At 38.7% G+C, this 19180-nt stretch overlaps 1 protein-coding gene across 4 annotated transcripts in view; it reads right to left on the bottom strand.

Annotated features, from left to right (window-relative positions):
* ZNF638 (zinc finger protein 638) overlaps positions 1 to 19180 on the bottom strand; it is a 42845-nt gene that overhangs the window by 15615 nt on the left and 8050 nt on the right. The window contains exons 2-18 of one of the 4 annotated variants that reach the window (XM_040590336.1): positions 18167 to 18228; positions 17855 to 17893; positions 14891 to 15198; positions 13142 to 13482; positions 12063 to 12209; positions 11555 to 11686; positions 11104 to 11162; positions 10892 to 10935; positions 9719 to 9790; positions 9062 to 9244; positions 8868 to 8942; positions 7832 to 7896; positions 6963 to 7094; positions 6642 to 6770; positions 6267 to 6308; positions 3903 to 4043; positions 2199 to 2324 (exon numbers count right to left, since the gene is read on the bottom strand). In XM_040590336.1, coding sequence (XP_040446270.1) covers positions 2199 to 2324; positions 3903 to 4043; positions 6267 to 6308; positions 6642 to 6770; positions 6963 to 7094; positions 7832 to 7896; positions 8868 to 8942; positions 9062 to 9244; positions 9719 to 9790; positions 10892 to 10935; positions 11104 to 11162; positions 11555 to 11686; positions 12063 to 12209; positions 13142 to 13482; positions 14891 to 15198; positions 17855 to 17893; positions 18167 to 18228 — 2097 coding nt within the window. The remainder of the gene's footprint in view (positions 1 to 2198; positions 2325 to 3902; positions 4044 to 6266; positions 6309 to 6641; positions 6771 to 6962; positions 7095 to 7831; positions 7897 to 8867; positions 8943 to 9061; positions 9245 to 9718; positions 9791 to 10891; positions 10936 to 11103; positions 11163 to 11554; positions 11687 to 12062; positions 12210 to 13141; positions 13483 to 14890; positions 15199 to 17854; positions 17894 to 18166; positions 18229 to 19180) is intronic. The other 3 variants (XM_040590356.1, XM_040590347.1, XM_040590368.1) reach the window with 3 other exon arrangements.

The following is a 19180-nucleotide window of genomic DNA, read 5'->3' as shown; positions in this document are numbered from 1 at the left end:
GTGACGAAGTGAGCACTTATATTACTGCTGTTATACTATGCCACTGACATTAGTTGCAGCTATCTGGCTGGTCAACCTCTCTAAATCAGACAAGCACTCCCTATCACCCAAAGTGTGCAGCTGGAAAGAAATATTATTTTGAAAACAGAGTGTGAATGCCATTCTTTGTTGGCATTGAACTCTGCTCTGATGAAACATTTATAGTGACAAAGACATGTTATTCTGTTGCTACACAAGCTATAGGGAACAGCTATAAAAAGCAGATTTGAATCACACAGTGTTCCCACAATGCATCCTTGACAGACATTCCTTTGCATTAGCATTTTAATGAACAATATTTTCCTTATTTTTCAGTGCTAAGTGAGCTTATTACTTAGTTTCTCTAGAATTGAGAGAAAGCTCCAAAGTCTGAAGGTTTAGTTATTCAGCTACAAAGCTAGTCTAATAAAAGATTTTATTACCCTTAAATGCACCTGACATCTAACACAATTACAATTTATGGTCTTTGTCGTGAGCTGAAGTTCACCATATGAACTGAAATACAAAAATAAAGCAGCTCAGAAGAAGAGCATATTTTCTCCCATACAAAGAGAGTCAGCAATGGGAAGAATCATCTCTGCAATGGGGGAAGACAAAAAACTCTTGCAACATCTAATCCAGGCCCTTGCATCTAGTAGGAGAGAAAAGAGCACTCTGTGCACCCATGCTCATCTGATTTCAGCTACCAGTGCTTCACTCACAGCGGGCTCTGCATATGCACAGTGACTGCTGATTTACTTGGAAAGGGGCATGATGAATCCACTCGAAAAACATTTGTGCCCAAATCACATCTAGCTGTGTATCGCCCTATGTCCTAAACTATCACAGATGCAACGTGACAACTATTGGCAGGATACCCCCGCCAAAAATGCACACCTAAAAACTCTACTGACACAGTATGTCTTTAAAAACAGGAATTCTAAACACCACACCCTACAGATTTCACAAATAAAAATGCTTTTCAATAAAGCAGAAAAAACTGCCAACACAATAGAGAACGAACTATGATACAATCCCATGATCAGTACACAACCTATTCTTTAAAAAAAGTTGAAATTCATCATGATTCGTAGTGCAAATAATTGTGATTAAGAGTGCCAATAATCCTGACAGTTCTGCCAGCTCGGTAAATAGAAGTACATGTCTGGATGACTTTTTTCCCCTCCCTGTTGAAATAAAGGACTGATGCCCTTGTTATCATTAGGCTCCTGAAGTTAAACCTTCTCTTGTGCTGAACACAAGCGAAAGGAAGAACCTAAGATGCCCTGCCCCTCCAGGCATATCTTTTTGTTTAAATGGTATCCCAAAGTCATGCAGCTGAAAAGGAACAGCAGCACACAGGGAACGAGAGCTCCAAGAATGGAATTCGCATGGATAATCACTTTTAAAAAACAGAGGCAAAAAGAAGGAGAAAAAAACACCACAATAGAACGCCAACAAAACAAACAGAAAAACCCTATATACATTTTGGTCTTGATCTTGATACCACATCTGGATTTAAGTTCCCCACTTTGGAAGCTGGAATGCTATTAGCATGTGGCTGATGTTTGCATTTCTTGCTTAAAACTCTTTGTCTATCCAATGCACCAAGCTTCTTCCTCTCTGGTGTTCAGCTGCTGCAGCTTGCTGTTCCTTCAGCAAGTCACCAGAAGTAAACTGGGAGCTGCTCAATACCGCAAGTAATTTCATTCTTAAGAGAGAAGATGGCAGCAGCTGTGGGTGCATAGACCAATGCTGACATCGCAACGGAGTCTGGAATCGAGAGGACTGTCACAGATAAACTGCTAAAGGTGAATCGAACTAGATCAGAAAAACTCTACTAATGTCAATCATCAATCCTTTTCTAACTAGTACTGAAGAGTTGCTTTCCTCCTTTCTTCTTTCTTTTTATCCTTCATTAAGAAATATTTTCATCAGTGGCAAGAGATTCCATACACATTTGTGAAATAGAGGCAAAAGACAGACGAACAGCAACACATACTTTCACACCTATGCCACCTCCCAGAATACAAACTTCCCAGCTGTTGCACACTTGTCACTCTCCTCCACAATGACAGCAAATACTGAAGGAAATACTGACATTGTCACCATTAGCTGCTCTTCATGGAAGGGTTGCTCTATTCCACAGAAATGATGTATTATCAAAAAAGAAATCTTACCTCAACAAACTCTCCATTGGGTGACAATGTACAGGTCAATGTATGCTCACCCATATTATACGGATATTGCTTCAGGAAGCTGTACATTGATCTGGCTGATTTGGGACTATCCAGCTGCAGAATTGCCTAAAAGGAGAAAAAGCACAAGCCTCAAATAACTGTTACTCCATCTTATTTCTGTATTGTAGAATATGTTTAGTAAATCCAGTTGGTATACCATATGATACCCAGGCATTCCTGAAGGGTTTCAACATCTTCATCTGAAATAAGCTATAAGCAGCATTTTTTTGATGAAATCCTGTTCTGGATATGGAGAACAGCGGGCTCTGTTCTTTCTAAGAGGTTGAAGAGAGAAATTTCTCCATTTGGAATTATCTTCAGAACTAAATAAGAAGCTACATCACAAAAGAGTGGAGCCTGGAGCTTCCCTACCCACATATCCAGCCTTTGGGCTCCTAGACTCATCCTCTTTGATTCTGCTCTAACTCATGAGTCTTTCCCCCTGAAGGCGAGGGGAAGGGCATGCCCATGAAAAAATCTGCAAAATTACATCTATCAGAGGAACAGTAAACTGAACTACACACAAAACTTTACCTGCTATACTAGAAATCTCTCACTTCTTTATTTTTTATCTATCAAGTACAATAATAGTACGAGAGTTTTACATATCACCTTTAAAAATTCCCAACTATTCAAGCTGCATTCTAAACCTGGTAATACCTCTTCTTGTTTATTTGTTTACATTTAAAGCAAGCTTTAAATAGGCTAACCCTTTTTTTTACTTTTTCCTTAAAAAAACAAAACAAAAGAAACCACCTGTGCCCTGCTGGGATCTTGACTACATCTCTTGCTATTGAAAACAGATCAGAAAGCAAGCTGTCCATCAAATACTATCACAAAGTGCTGACTCAATGGAATAAAGCATTTTCTGTTCAACGCGACAGAATTAGCTGAGGGTCTAGAAATTCACCCTAGATGTTTCACTGACTGCAGAGTTCTCCTTGTCACTTTTTAAAGCAGTAAGTTTAAAATAAAGAAAAATACTATCATCTTAAAAGCATCTTCACCTGTTCTATGGTTTAGTAGCAGGACACTTAAAATAGCTTGTAATAAAGAGAGCACAGTTCCATTTTAATCGTTAAAACATAAACATTAAATCTAGTTCATAAAATAAAAAATCCAATGTTAAGTGCAAAAGTAGCAACATTAAATATTAAAATATCAAAGAATTTTTTAAAACATTAAAATCAAGTCATGACGTTTTGAAGTGTCCTGTAACAAAAAGTAATCTCAGCAATTCTGACAGTTTGACTTCTCACAACAAATTAATCTTTTTTCCCCAAATTTCCTACAGAATGGGAACTTATTTCCCTCCCACCTACACCTCTAACATCAAAAGTCAAGAATTTTTGCAGACATTTGGGAAGCTTTACTTTCAGAGCTTAACAAACTGTTCTTGTGTTGTTCAGGCCAGGTAATGACCTAAAGTTTGTTTTCTTTATTGTGGGGGTTTTTTTCCCTTCCCCACTGCCCCCAAAAAAGTAAGACAAATTATTTTCCTGTTCAGGATGAATGCGAAAAGAGTCAGAAACTTTGATCTATCATTAGCAAAACATTCTTGGTATTGGGAGATAAAAAACTACTTTTTTTCTCCCCTAGTACATTATTTTGCAACACAGAAAAAAAATTTATATTTACATTTACCTTGTTTTTATTCTTCAGGACAACGTAATGACCTACTTTTCCAAATCGAAGTCCCACACAAACTACTTCAAGTTCTCTGTATCCATCATCTGGCAAGTTCCCAAGATGCACAAACTGATTATGTATGGTTTCAGTATTCACCTGAAGAAAAGCAATGGCAAAACTTGCTTCAGCTGTCTTATTGGCAACTACTGAACTAGGTTAGAAAAGCCTCACAGAAAACTTCTGTATTGCTCAGTTTCCTGAAAAAGAGCATTCACACGCATCCAATGTTCATGTTTTCAGACTCACACCAGATTTTCCGTTTATTATGCAGCACATCAAAAGCCTCAGCTATACTTCCCAGTAAAGAATAACAAACTCAAAAAGATCGAGTGTTCTATTTTAAAGCAATACTGCAAAACATCCCTGCAGTTTAAGTCAGATTTGGTAAAAGCAGACACTACCTAGTCAAGACTGTAAATTGGTCAAGGCACAGAACCATGTCCAAAAGACTCCAACCCTGTTTTTTAAGTTGCAATTTGGTTTACTTGCTCAGTTTGTAATAACATAACGATCTTTGGTCAAACATTATTTCTCATGTTTCTCAATTTTCAGAGTTACCACTACTGCTGTGGGAACACAGTATCAAGGAGACCAGCAACTCTCTGCTGACCAGGAAGGATCCTGGTGCAGCATGTACATGTGGGCTGACAGCAAAGGAAAGCCATCACCAGCCACATACTGCCAGCAGAACCATGGACTAAGCCCAGGCACCAAGTATTTTGTGAAAAATTTAAGGCCAACGACCTGCTAGAGCAGGTCCAGAGGGAGCTACAGAGATGGTCAGAGGCTGGAGCAGCTCTGCTGTGGGGACAGGCTGGGAGAACTGGGGTTGTTCAGCCTGGAGAAGGGAAGGCTTCGGGGAGACCTCAGAGCACCTCCCAGTGCCTGAAGGGGTTGCAAGAAAGCTGGAGGGGCTTTTCACAAGGGCGTGTAGTGATGGGATGAGGGGGAAATAGTTTTAAGCTGAAAGAGGGTAAATATAGATTAGGTATTTGGAGGAAATGCTTTACCATGAGTGTGGCGAGGCGCTGGCACAGGCTGCCCAGAGCAGCTGTGGATGCCCCATCCCTGGCAGTGTCCCAGGCCAGGCTGGACAGGGCTGGGAGCAACCTGGGCTGGTGGAGGATGTCCCTGCCCGTGGCAGGGGGGTGGGACTGGGTGGGCTTTAAGGCCCCCTCTAATCCAAACCATGCCATGCTTCTACGATCAAAGGGAAGGTCCCTAGAACACAAGTCCAAAGGTACTAGCAGACTTCTGAAATCTTAAACAAGCCTTATCTTTAAATACCTGAAAGCTGTGTGTCTTTTAGAAACACACTACTCACTCCCAACAAGCAAGACTTTTTTTGCTCCCTCTGCTTTCCTGGTCTGGTATGTTTTTCTTCCATTATTCATCACTTTACCAGGAGCAGAAAAAAATATTTCACCACAAGCAGACCAGAGGCATAAGTAGGATATGGTAGCAGGGGCACTGGCAGCAAATGCTCACATGTTTCTGCTAGTGCCAACCAACAATCACAGGAGAAAGGAGATATCCCCCAGACACACTTGCAATTGAAAATTCAAGCCTTTGGGGGTTTCTTGGAAAGTGATTTATTGCTGGCAGGGCTCTCTGCAATATGCTTTTTAACCAAATACAATTAGCTCCTGAGACTGCTGTTTTTAAAGTCACTCCTGTGAAGGTCTTGTGCCAACTGTTTCAGCCCAGACACATACATTCAGACACAATGACTGAGCCTCTATCAAGAATAACCTGAAAATGTTTTTCACAGAAGACATAAAAGCTGTAATTTCATTAACCTCTACCTACCTACACTGTATTAAAACGCTTTGTACGTCACTGGCCAGCTTGCAGTGTGTGCAGTGAAGGAACAGGAGGGACAACTGGGGAGACACACTACACCAAACAAAGCACAGAGGTGGTTTAGATAGTTAAACCAAAATATCTGTCTATAAAGCACACTGGGAAAATGGGTGGCATTCCATACAGGCAAACACTGCATATTCGCCAAGCTACAGTGGTCAGCAGCTTGTTGTTAAAACATGGAAAAAACATAACAGAAGGGGAGGGTCTCAAAGGACTCCTATTAAATGTTTAATTCCTAGCACTTCACGCATCACAGAACTAAATTAAGTGAACATTTACTCATTCTATTCCCTGCTCATTCGTCCATGAAAACATATATAAGCATCTAGTTCCAGAGAAAGCTTAGATAATAATTAAATTAGGTAATATTTCAGTATGAAGGATACTAATTCCAATTTAAAGTAACATATTTTGAGAGCATGTGGAGGAAAAGTTAGACTGCTAGCAACTTACCTGAGGGTCAGAATCTTTAATTAAAGCAGTAAATATTGCTTCCTGTAACAAAAAAAAAAAAAAAAAAAGACATTGTAAGATTCGAACTACAAAATACAGCTTTACTAGCAGCAGCTAACTGGCAGTCACTAACTCCCAACTTTTTAGTTTCTGATTTATGAACAAAATCAAGAGCATCAGCACTACTGACACTTGTGTTATTCTAATTTCAGAAGACCAGGATCCAAAAAGACATTTAACAGAATCAGGCTTCAATAGCACAAACCATCAGAATGCATAAAACAGGCAGAGTATAAGTCAGCGTAAATTCAAAATCCTGTTCAGTATCAAAATGTTACCACATATCCTAGAATTTCAATACGTTTTATTACTTACCTCATCTTTTATAGTCTTATACTGAGGAACCATGTTGATGCAGAGCTGATTTCCATCCAGCGACATTGGAAAGCAGGTGTAAAATTTAACCATGGAATCTGCAGATTTTCTATTTATTTCAAGATAGGCCTTTTAAAAGTAAGAAAACAAAAAAATTTAACAAAACTTTAATTTATCAAGAGCATCTCACATCAATGCTTCCTGCATTGCATTATTACATTATCACATTTACATTTGTTAAAAAAGCATTTGCTGCTTTTTTACAGGTGGAAGCATGTCCTGGCTTCTACGACAAAACACTACTAATACCAATTAGAATACCTTTTTATGAGATGATAAAATTAGCACATCCCTCGGTCCTCCAAAGGGCTTTGCTAGGTTGGAAACTTCTTCTACAGAATATCCTTTCTCAGGCAAGTTTGAAATAAGAACCACACAGGTATCATCAAGTTCCTGTAAACAAGCAAAAGTAAATGTTACTGGTATTTCTTCAACTCTAAATCATAACTGCTGCATTTTCTGAAGGGACCATTTATTTTTACTATGTAAAACCGCCGTTACACTGAATGAAGCACTTCTTAAAAGCATATTATAATATTTGCAACTACCCCAAAACCAAAGATCATTTAAACCTTTCTAGGATTTAGTAGCAAAGCATATTCTATTAACATTTTTCTCTAATTATATCATACAATCACCTTAATTAAAGCTCCATTGTAGCCTATCTACACCTAAGCTAATTCTACACACACCTTAGGCTCTCTTGTTAACTCATCAAAAATTCAAACTAAACCAAACCCCCCCTATAATTATGCCACTACTTTATATTCGTGACGTGCCCACACGGCAAATACTGTAGGACTGATGTGCAAATACTGTATCTCAAGAGAAGAAACCCACAGCAGGGCAATACAGATGATCAGAGCATAAAGGAGCTTTGGTGTAACTAACGAACTCCAAGGGAAAAAACAGAAAGCCAGAGAGTGAAATGGCAGATGTCCATCAAATCACAAACAGCAAGGAGAAAGTAAATACTATTTATTAATTAATAGTCTAATATTCTTCTAATAATCATTATTTCTCACAAGAAATTAACAGGCAAGGGATTTAATCTGGCAGTTTTCAGAGAGAGCACCAAGACTTGGAAATGGCACCAGTGTGTACTTAAAAACTTCCACAGATTCAATCACCTTTCGACTGACCTTGCTAGCGGGTTCTGTTGATTCTTCACTCTTTGTAGTCGTTATCAGAGCTTCTAAAAAAAAGGGGTAGGGGAGTAGTTTAGTAGCACAGCAGATTTCTTTAAATACTGCAGAGCTTTAAGAACACCTTGCGTTACATTTTATCACCACTGCCACCACGAAAAATTAAATAGTCCTTCATTTAACTCACAGTGACAAATTACATTGGTGGAACATACACAGCACTATGTAAATGCTTCCAGAAAGAAAAGGTTTAAGTAGGGATAAAAAAAATTAATTACAATCCCTTGATTAGCATGCACACACTTTGCTGACACTGAGACCTTATCAGTTGAATAATCACAACCACATGACTCTGAAGGTCCCCCCAGTGTGCCCACACAGTCTTTTTCTTGGGACAAGTCCACAGCGATATGTGAAAGGCTCAGAAAAATACAGACATCAGGAAATCAGCAATCATACAGGAGAGGCAAGCGCAGGTAAAGGAAAATCGCTTCTCCTGTAAAATGTTTGTACCTGCCTCTAACAGGGCAAGGTCATAGCTGCTGAACCTATCTCCACTATGCATGCATAGTAACCGAGAATTAATAAACACTTAAGCGATGTTTAAAACAAAGTCTGTTGTTAATCAGTTAGAAAATATGGGGGAAACAGCATCTATCGAACCAGCTCTAGCAGGCAATGTAAAGCAATGAGATTAAAACAATCAGCGGTGGAGCGGTAAACAGAAGAGACAGAAAGCCCAAATCCCTTGCTCTAATGAGCTGTAAATAAAAGTGCCTGGCTGCACTGAAAAGGTCTAGGTAAAAATCTTGTGTCTGCTGAAAGATGTAAATCTCAGGGGGTTTTAGCCACTTCAGTCATGATGAAGTTTTGTTTCGGTCAGTGAACCTGTTCTAATAGATTTTATTTTCCGATACCCTGTGTCACTTTAATTTCCTGGACTTAAAAATTCTCATTTAGTTCACAATAGCAGAGAGGTTTAAGACAGAAATGAGAAAAATCCTGTCAGTTTGCAATTTACCTTGATCAATTAAGGAAGCTTCATTAAACTCATCCAAGCCCAACGCCACCACCTGAGGCATCTGTGCAAGTTTCTCTAAAAAACAAGTAAATTCAAGACAACATCATAATGTTAAACTCCACATAACTTAACTAGTTATGTTATTAACTTACTAGGAAAGTAACTTAAAAGTGGCGTTATGGTATCAGAATTACCCAGTACAGGTGCAGGACTAGTCACTCCTTTGGACTGAGTCTCTGCTGGCTTCTCAGGCTCTGTTACAGGCTCTGTAACACTGTCCCCTTCTGTAATGGTCTTCAGGTCCAAGAGCTTAGTTTCCCCAACTTCCGTTTCCACTTCTGTTGTTGTCTGAAGGTCTTCATCTACAGATTTTACTGCTAGGTAACCACAGGAAAAAGCATACTGCATTTCAACATATTAAACTAATCGATTTGCAAAAGGAGAATGAACTGCACTATATGTTTTTCTGGCAGATATTCACAGACCTATCACATAAATTCCTGTTCCTTGTCACAAATGGGCAGAAATTGTACATACAGGAACAGTTTTGCAAAACAAGTGTAAGTCTGTGGTTGCATGAAAGGGTCTGCTTCCCCAAGCTCATCTCCTTTCCCTAGTGCTTTGCTATTCTAGATCTACAAACAGCACTGATAATCACTGCATTAGCCAAGCCGCAAGGCATGAGAACAGTGCTTGCCTACCTAACCACCTACTGCATTGGCAAGCCTAGTAAAAGGTGTGAAAAGCTTACACTCACCACCTTAAATAACTGTTCTGGAAAGGGGCAAGGGTACAGAAAAGCACCTGCCTGTGTTTTCCAAATAATGAGTAAAAGTTCGTATTTGTCTTACCCGCAGAATTTGAAGTTTTCTTGATTTTACTATCTCCCATCATCACTGACTTCTTAGTCCTTTCTTTTTTACCTACATAAAATATCCAAAACCATGTATTAGTAGAAACACTTATTACTTAAGTTACTTACAAAGAATATAAAAATACATACAAAACCAGTTTAATCTGCAGCAATTCAACTGATACGACAAAAAAAATTAAAACCCCAAAATCTAAACGGTAAGTTAATTCCAACAAACTACCAAATGAAAGCCATCAAGTAGAGTATCTTTTGTGAATTTGTTCAGGATTCTGGTGAAAACACCTTGCTCCTGCAAAACAGTTTGTGTTCTCTTTTTTTAACTGACAAAACAATTCAGTTTCCACTTGTGAGACAGCTTTGAGGCATGCTGGATGCTCTCACCATGCTGATGATTGACTCAAGACATACATCTTTAAAAAGCACAATTTCCTATAACGTCTGGTCCCTAGTTTGCTCAGAATAACTGCTCATGAAAGCTAATAAAATAAGTAACAAAAAAAAGACACCAGAAGTAAAAGTCATATTATAATACCATAAAATTTTTTGTAAAGTTTCATTGGCTTCTGATGTATTTACTGCAGTTTGTCCTGTTTTCATTGAAATACTAACAAAAAGAAAAAAGTTCTTCTCTAATAGTATGATATCCAGGTTTTTCCGCCAGACCAAGTTATAGTAATTGAAATCATTTCTGTCTGGATCATTAGAAGACCAGGGCAGAAATTTAGAAGTTCAAGGAACATAAGACACTGAGAAGCACTAGCACTAATTGTGAAAGAACCTTAAATATGTTACACACTAGGCTAAAAATCAGTTTGAAGAATTACACTTATTTTATGGAGCTCAAAGTGCCACACATCTTCCAACAGATGGGGCAAATGTTTAAAATTTCAGATTATAAGTACAGGTCAAGGTGGGGATTTTTTATTGCTACTTGAGAGCTGTGTTTTGTGGCTTTTTATACAGAAAGATAGACAAGGTTGCATGAAAAAGACGACGTCTGAAAGCATAAGACCAGACATTTCCTGGGAGCCCTCTGGACTCACTTTCAGTCACTATTATGAAAAGCATTCACATAAAAACAAAGAAAAGGGAACAAAGAGGGAAGGCAACAACAGATGTATCATCAGATAAAAAGTAACCAAAACCTCACCTGTAATGGATTTAGTTGTCTTAGTGATAGTGTTCTGATCTTTTCTATTATGAGGGAGGGGAAAAAAATAAGTCAATTTTAAAGACAATTAATGAATGTTAAAACAGCTACAAAATCTCAAAAACAGTAAAACACAAGAAACCAAACAGATTGAACCCATCTGGTTTCCAGCCCTTACAACTAACACTAACGCATGCAATGGCAGCACTTACTTTGTACTTGGTGCAACTTTTTTAATATTCAGAGCCCGTTTTTTTACATTCATTTTGGCCTGAAAGGGACAGAAAGAAAAACGTTTTGCTGCATCATTTATACTTTATTTACAAATGTGTGTGTATGTGTATAGGTACAAAGACATATATATACACATACATACATATTAAAATAGTATTAATAATTATTAATGGTAATTAAGTATATATAAATATAGGTTGTATCTTTCAATGTTTGTTAAACTGATACTATTCACAAATACCAAATTTAACCAAGGAAAATGGAAAACTAATTAGGAAGTACTTTTGTGTATTTTAGACTGCTGTTTATGAAAAGGAAATTAAAAAGATAGTAAAACTGCTAGATCTATTTTTGTAGAGCACACCAGTTTTGGAGTGAAATACTGAGCTACCCATGAAGCATCATGTTTTTCACCAACAGGCTGCTTACTTGGCCAGGAGAAGCTTTCGGCTTTTCGGCTACACTTATTTTCACCCGTTTCCCGTTTACCAGCACTGGTACAGTTTCACCATATTTTACAGCTGCTATCACAGCTTCTTTGTAGTTCATTTCCAAGAAGGCCTAAAATAAATGGCACTTTCAGGCTTTATTTATATTACAGGCACAAGATGCAATTCACTGCAATTTTTCCTTAGAAAATCTGCATCACAACAGACCTGCATGCACTTCTCTCTCTAAGTTCATGTGGAGTTTAATGAAAATGTCTGGGTTTCAGTATCATACAAAAAACATCCGACTTTCCTCTAACATTTACAACTTAGGTAGCAAGCAGAACTGAATATTTATAAACTTAACATTTCCAGCTATTCCAAGATTACATGTTCAGGAAGCCTTATTCTATGTTCAGCTGAGGATCCAAATACAACGCTTTTTCATTGCTCAACGAATTTTTTTGCATCGTTCTGACAGAAAAAAACCACTCTACAGGAAAACTCACCTCATTTCTAGAGCGAAGTACAATGAGATCACTAACTTTGCCAAAAGGCTGAACAATTTTTTTAATATCTTGATCTGAAAAGCCATCATCCGGTAAATCAGATATTTGAAGGACTGTCCCACAACTCAACAACTGATCTCTCAACAGCTACAAATTGAAAACAAAACAAAAATAAACACTTTCCAAGTCAAGTCCAGTAAAAGGAAGAAAAAAAGGATCTGCAATAAAAATTACTCCAAAATAGACAGACCGCTTACTTCACCGGGGTATTTTTGATGTTTTTTTGCTTTTTTAACACAAGGACCAAGCCACAATTTTGTTGTTCTACTACCCTGTCTCAATCTGCAGTTATTAGAAGACATGTCATAGGATTACCGAGTAACACAATACAGCCCTTCTGTTTATATCAAGTGCTACAGGCCTACATAATTCCAGCTGTCCAGGCTGTATGGGTAAGGAGCTGCACAATTCCACTATTTCCCTTTCCATGCTATCTATTAGCTTTCAACAGCACAGGCAACGTTCTCTTTGCTGATCATTTAGAGGCTAGAGACCACTAAGGATGACTGCATCTACCACAGTTAAAAATACAATCTGGTTTATAGGTGGTGTTTCTAAGAGATCCAAAAGGTCGGTGCGTTGGACAAAGACAAAACTGGCTTAAGATCCTTCCTTCAACAGTATTAAATTTCTCTGCCTCATCTTTTTTGCTTGACAGGGCAAAACGAACACTTTCTGCCTCCTATCCTTTATTTTTATTTACACAGTAAGCTCCTCCAAACAGATATCATCACTCCTGCTTCATACAAACAAGTGCCCAGTAAAACAAGGACCCCAACTTAACAGACATTTCTTTCTGCTGTTGGAAAGCAGTAGAGAGGCTTTGCTTCACATCAGTTAAAAAACCCTTGCTGTGTAAATCATCACTTACTTGCAGCCAGCAAATCTTTGCATCAAAATGGCAGTATCTGTTGCATAGAATCAGCAAACAGAACAGTTAATCTTCCCACAAGTGACCCCCTGAGATGAGATACTACCCGAATTCTTAAAATCACAGAGAAAAACATTAAGAAACTCACCCTATTAGAAGAAGTAGGACGAGGTCCACTGGTTCCTGTGGGTAAGTCTTCCTCATCCTCTTCCATTTCTTTGCCTTGGGATAAATCATCAGTTTCAGGAGATGAAGAACTCGACCCAGGCAAAGAAAGCACGTCTGTCTTTGAAGCCTTTGGAGAAACTCCCGTTTTCAATGTTTTCTTCATATTTCCAGGCATCTTCCCTAGGAGTCCATGAGAGGGTGGTGATTTTCCCAATCCCGAAGATCCTTGCCCAGCTGCTTGAAGTGACTTATGTTTATTGAACTCTGCTACAAAGCCAGGTCCCAAACTTTTCACTACTGCCTCCAGAGCTGCCTTTCTGTCTGAGAGTGGACAGGAATACAAACTGAGGTCTGTTTGTTTGTTTTTAAAAGAAAACTTACATACATTGCTGTTTGGTTTTCTACAGTTTCAGTTTCACCACCCACTCCTGATTTAATCTTGAGCCCTGGTGAAGTTAAAAAAACCTTAATCACACTTTAGCAGAGATGGCCTATAAATAACAATTAAAATAAACCTCTGTACCATTTTCACTGTGCTGTTTCAAACTTGACAATGTGACACTGGGGATGATATCTACAAAAATTCTAACAGCTAGAGCAAAAGAATGATTGTTTAATTTTTTTATGTCAGGGAATGTAAGAAAAGACGTTTTCAAGACCTGGATCCTCCTCTCACATACTGACACACAGCAGTACTTACTATCTTGATGCCTTCTCCTAATTTCTGTATCCCTCTGTCTTGCTCTTTGTCGTACAGACTGTTGTTTTAAATTATTCTTTAATGATCTGACACATTTATTTCCTGTATGCTTTCTTTCTGTGGAAAATTTATATTTTTGTTATTAATTGCTCCTTCCCCTTATTCTTCTATATTACAGTGGTTTGCATTTTACCCTGAAGATCTCTCTGAACCTGCCTGTCCCTTCACAACTTGTCACCTAGACTTCCTCCCCAAAAGAGCTCAGTACCTCTTAATTTTCTGAAAGCATACAAACAACATAGCCACAGTACACACATCAAAGAAAAAAATCAACCTTTTAAAATTCCTCTATTTTTTTCTCTTCAGAATTTAAAAAGAAACAAAAACTCCAAACGAACTGGTATTTCAGCCAGAGACTGAGCTCAAAATGAACTACGTGGAACTGTCAGAGCTTATTTAAAACGTCCTAGAAGCGCAAACTGCAAGAAGTAAGCTGAAGGGAGAGTCACAAAACAGTGCAACGACCTCAACTGTTAGAATGTTTCATTGAAAGCCTTTCAGGCACCAGGCTCTCAAAAACTATTGCAGAACACTGTGCTCTCCTTGTCAATTGCACCTCCATGCAACGCAGGTTTTGAGCATTCCATTTTCATTCTCCTGATCCACACTGCCTTTGCAGAACTACCTTTTTGATGCTGAAGGAAGAAGAGCCTTCCTTTGTTTTTAATTCTTGACTATCCTTACTGGCTTAAACACTGAGTACACCTGGAACAGACACTTGGTTCAGCAGTTATTTGAGGCAATTAAACAATTCCTGACACTAGGTAAGAAGACATCAGACCTTTCAGAATGCCCATTTTCTTGTAAGCATACTTCTAACAAAGCAACAGCAAAGGTTGGTTTTAAAAACAGAATTTTCCTATGAAAAACACCTAGGTGACCGCCTGGACAGATAAACCTCTTTAAATGAACTCAAGTTTTCCAGAAATTAAAGGAAGTTTCAATTTGGCAGCTTGTATCCACCCTTACCTTGAGATCGGGTTGACCTCCTTGATGACCAATCATTACTGGAAGATCTCTGAGGCCGTGGACTAGTTCTTAGTGGATTTCTTGATCGCTGCGGTGACCTTGACCTGTGTCTGGGGCTAAGTCGACGCATCTGCCGCGGGCTTCGACTTCTTGGCCTCGTTGGCCTGAAGCGGCCAGGGCTCCTGGATCTTGATCGTGATCGGCGAAGAACATAGCTGGAGCCTGTGACCCTCGAACGTCTAGGACTGGGACTGGCAGAGTTGGAACGACGCTTTGGGGTCTGGTTTTCTTTTCTGTCACCAGCATTTCTAAAAAGGCATAGAACAAGTTTTGACAAGGCAGCAAAGAATCATTAACCCAAGTCTGTTGAAACAGACTTTCTGCAAAAAAGAACCAACACTGACAAAAGGTTAGAGTCTAATTTGTTAACAAACAGACAGATAACATGTTTGCTATGTGAATTTAGGACAGGTAGACAGAACTGAAAAGAAGCAAGTACGAGAGAACAACCTGCATGGAACAACAGAAAGCTGCAAAGAAAACTCTGAAGTTATAAGCTGCAGGGCTATGAAAAAATAACAGGAAAAGGATACATGAATAAGTAATGAATATAAGATACTTTCCTTGCTTTTCCCAAATTTAGTTTGGAAGTAAGCAACCTTGAGACATGATGTCTAAAAGATTGACTGAGGCTGAAAGAGGAATGTGAAAGCACTGCATAAACATACATCCACTGCATACTTATGCTACCTAGAAGTGGCAAAATGATGAAGAACGTGGAAAGAAGTAACAGTGAAGAGGCCCATGAGAGAAATAGTCCCTCTTAGAGACACAGAAAGTAGTCAGGCATAGGAAAACCCTGACAGGAAAGATCACAGGAGTAAAAGGGAAAACTTGGAAAATGCATAAGAGTATATGCTTAAATATCCCAAGTATTTTTTATGAACTTGTCAGATGGCAGGCCAGTGTGTTACAGCCAAGCACCTGTCTGATTTTTCAGCCCGCACTGAATTCTTTGATGCTGAAAAGGCACTGCACCAGCACTCAAACCCAGGTACAGCAAACAAGGCACCTTTGAGATCTGAAACTGGAAGAAGCCACTGATGTAGCATGTCCTTTGACTCGACACAGAAAGAAGCATCTCACTAGCCATTATCGTAGCAAAACTAACAGAAACACAGTTGCATTTACATCCAGTACAACTAGACTTACTGGGAAGATTGTATGCCGGACAACTAAAATAGATTTCTCTTAACACAACATGGAAGAGGCGTTTACATTTCAACTGAAAACAGCATTAACCACCACAGGCTTGTAACAGCAAATCTCAGTTTGGTAATCTAGAGCATCAGCACTTAATGAATCACCACATTGAGCCCTATTATTACTGTTTAAGACTTTGAATAGACAAAGTTCCTCTGAGATGAAACCGCTTAAGGAGAAAGGGCCAATGACTGACAGACAGGAGAAGGGGATGAGAAGCAACTCAGAAAGCTGCTGCCCAACCTTTTTGGCCAGCAGGTAGATAAGGACAGCTGAAAACCCCTCAGTTCTCCTAAATGATGTTCCAACCCACCTCACATACCGATATCTCACAGTGTTACTTAATTAGCAAGTTTCAGACATAATTAAAAATCCATATAAACCCCATTATTCCTGTGCCCAGTGAAGACTATTTGCATATATTAACAAACCAGCACAATTTATAAAAAGCAGAGAGGGCAAACCAGAGGGGCAACAGTACATCACAAGCTCATCGACCTTGCCCCAAGGCTGCACCCAGCAGCTCTGCACATCTGTGATCACTGAAAGCCTACAGCTGTATCCTAACTTTCACAGCTGAAGACATGCTGTCATCAGGAAGGATTTAAGAAAGCACCACCCTAAAAAACAACTCCTGCCCCACCTGCAAGTACGCACTCTCACTCATAAAAACTCCTATTAAACACTTCTCCAATTTATTAAGGTCCTCCAGCTACAAGCAGTTTCCTTTGCAAGGGTTGTATGTAACATCAGCAGCACTGGACAGCAATTTCAATTTGAGGTTTTAAAATAGAATTATTCTCCTCATGAAAGTTTCAAAAGTTTATTTGCTTTCTCTCTTCAAAGTTTCATTTCTCTTTGTTTATAACATGGTGAGACCTCAGATGCACTCTGCAAATTAACCTGACCTACATAATCAGCTTTGTAACATTTTTAACTGAATAGTTAGCTTCCCAGGAAGAATGTCAAACTAATTAACGTAGTCACAGGAAAATCTAGCAAAAATTAAAGCTCTATTTGTACGCAAGTCAAGATATGTACAAATACTAAACTAGGAAAATAACCCAATCTTGCTGAGCTTCAAGTAGAATTAGTCCACAGGGTGTGTTTTTAAAAGAAATTAATAGTAAACAGCATAATTTTAAAGGACAGAAGAGACATGAGTTCATGAATTCCAGTGGTTTTTTTTACTTGTGATCACATAGCTCCCCAGGGGATGTAGGGACTGAACAGCATGAGAAATAAGAGCTAACGCTAGCATGCCTATTGTCAAATAGGTTTCAAGTTGCAAAGAGTGGCTTAAGTGGAAAAAAGATTCTAAAAGTCAGAAATCACTCATGCAGGTTAATCAGTGACCCAACACTGGTCAGTCTCGCTCGGTTAGTATTATATCACATCCAATAACTTACCACTAACTCAAGCACGGTTAGAAGGAAGGTTCAAGATGAGGCTGCTGACTGTATCAATCTTCAGACAGTTCTACAGTGTTTACTCTCATCATTGTGAAAGAGTTTTAGATACTACACCACTTACACTATTAAATGAACTTAAGACAAAAGCATCCCACACCATTTCATAACGCAAACATGACACCACTAACAAAGCCTGCCAGTGAGCAAAACAGGAAAATTAGCAGCATTAACCACCACAGGCTTGTAACAGCAACAAATTAAAAACAACCTGTAATCAAGAAGCAGTTACCTCTTTGAGGAATGAGACTCAGGGTTCCAATCAGGGTATCTGTTAAATGTTAAAAAATAGAACGTCAGTGAAAAAGCCACGTTTGCCATCTGAACACAATTTTTGCTTACATGCAGTAGCTTTTACAGAGAAACATTCCTGCTCAGGACTTCAGAAGCACCCAGTGTTGGTTCATCCTTTACCCTGATGGTCTAAAGCCAATGTAGCATAGCACTCAGATACTCATTAAGGAAATGTGACAGTTTCACAGACCACGTGCATGCACAGACAACACTTTTTACACCAAGTGAACTTTTTAAACAGATTCCTTACTGTTGACGTAACTGGCGGCAGCTTTCAATGTGAGAAGGAGTGTTCTGATGCAGAATCCAGTCCTAATTGGAAAAAAGACATCCAGAGAAGTTTGATTAAAGTGTAAAATGTTAGCATTTGACCACAATTTCTACTGCTGTCATATTTTACCCTCCATAAAATTTAACCTAACAAATGATTTTAAGTCAAATTCCTCACTTAGGTTTTTACTCTTTACACAAAAGACTAAAATACTTACAGATTACAAAAGGCTTTTAAAGAACACAAAGGAATCTAAGCGGAAGATGAACAAAAGGCATTGTATTAAATGAATCTGTTACTTCCAGCAACACACAGGATTGTTGTCACTGCACTCTAATGCAAAAGCTCGATCCAATAGCCAGCTATATTAAAAGAAAGAAAACTATTAGCAGTCTTCACAGACTGTCAGGCTGATGAACACATACACAGCAAATTAAGCTGAACACATCAGGGAACTGACACAATGTGGCAACGAACTCAAATACCATTTCTAGAGGGGCCTGACTTTGCATGCCTTAAGCTCAAAAGCATTCGCTCATAATAATGTTACAACTAAAGGTCAGCCAAAACCATGAAAATTTTCACACCCGCGCTGATTTTTTTTAAGATTATAATTACTTAACAAAAGTTTTGCTTGCGAATAACTGATGGGTGAAGCATGAGACAAATCCAGAAGTATAATGCAAGCCCTCAATCTTGAAAAATACTTCAACATGGTTTTAGCTGTAAACACAGAATCAGTCCCCAGCATGGGAAACCGAACCTACTGTGAAAGCAACTGCTGTAGTCAGTTTGCAGCAGAGAAGAGGTATCGCAGGGTGCTAAACTGTAAGGTATAGTATGTCATCAGTGATAATTACTAAGCATCCTTAAAAAAAACAACTTCTAGCTGCTTTAACAATTTAAAACAGGTAATAATGGCTGAATAACGCAACTGACAGGCAAGGCTTCATAAAAGAATTTGCAGTTGTGAAATGATGTATCGCTTTTTCT

The sequence above is a fragment of the Falco naumanni genome, chromosome 1 (genome assembly GCF_017639655.2).
Source record: "Falco naumanni isolate bFalNau1 chromosome 1, bFalNau1.pat, whole genome shotgun sequence".
NCBI lineage: Eukaryota > Metazoa > Chordata > Aves > Falconiformes > Falconidae > Falco > Falco naumanni.
Note: the sequence above shows the minus strand (reverse complement) of the source record. Positions and strands in the feature narration are given on the sequence as shown.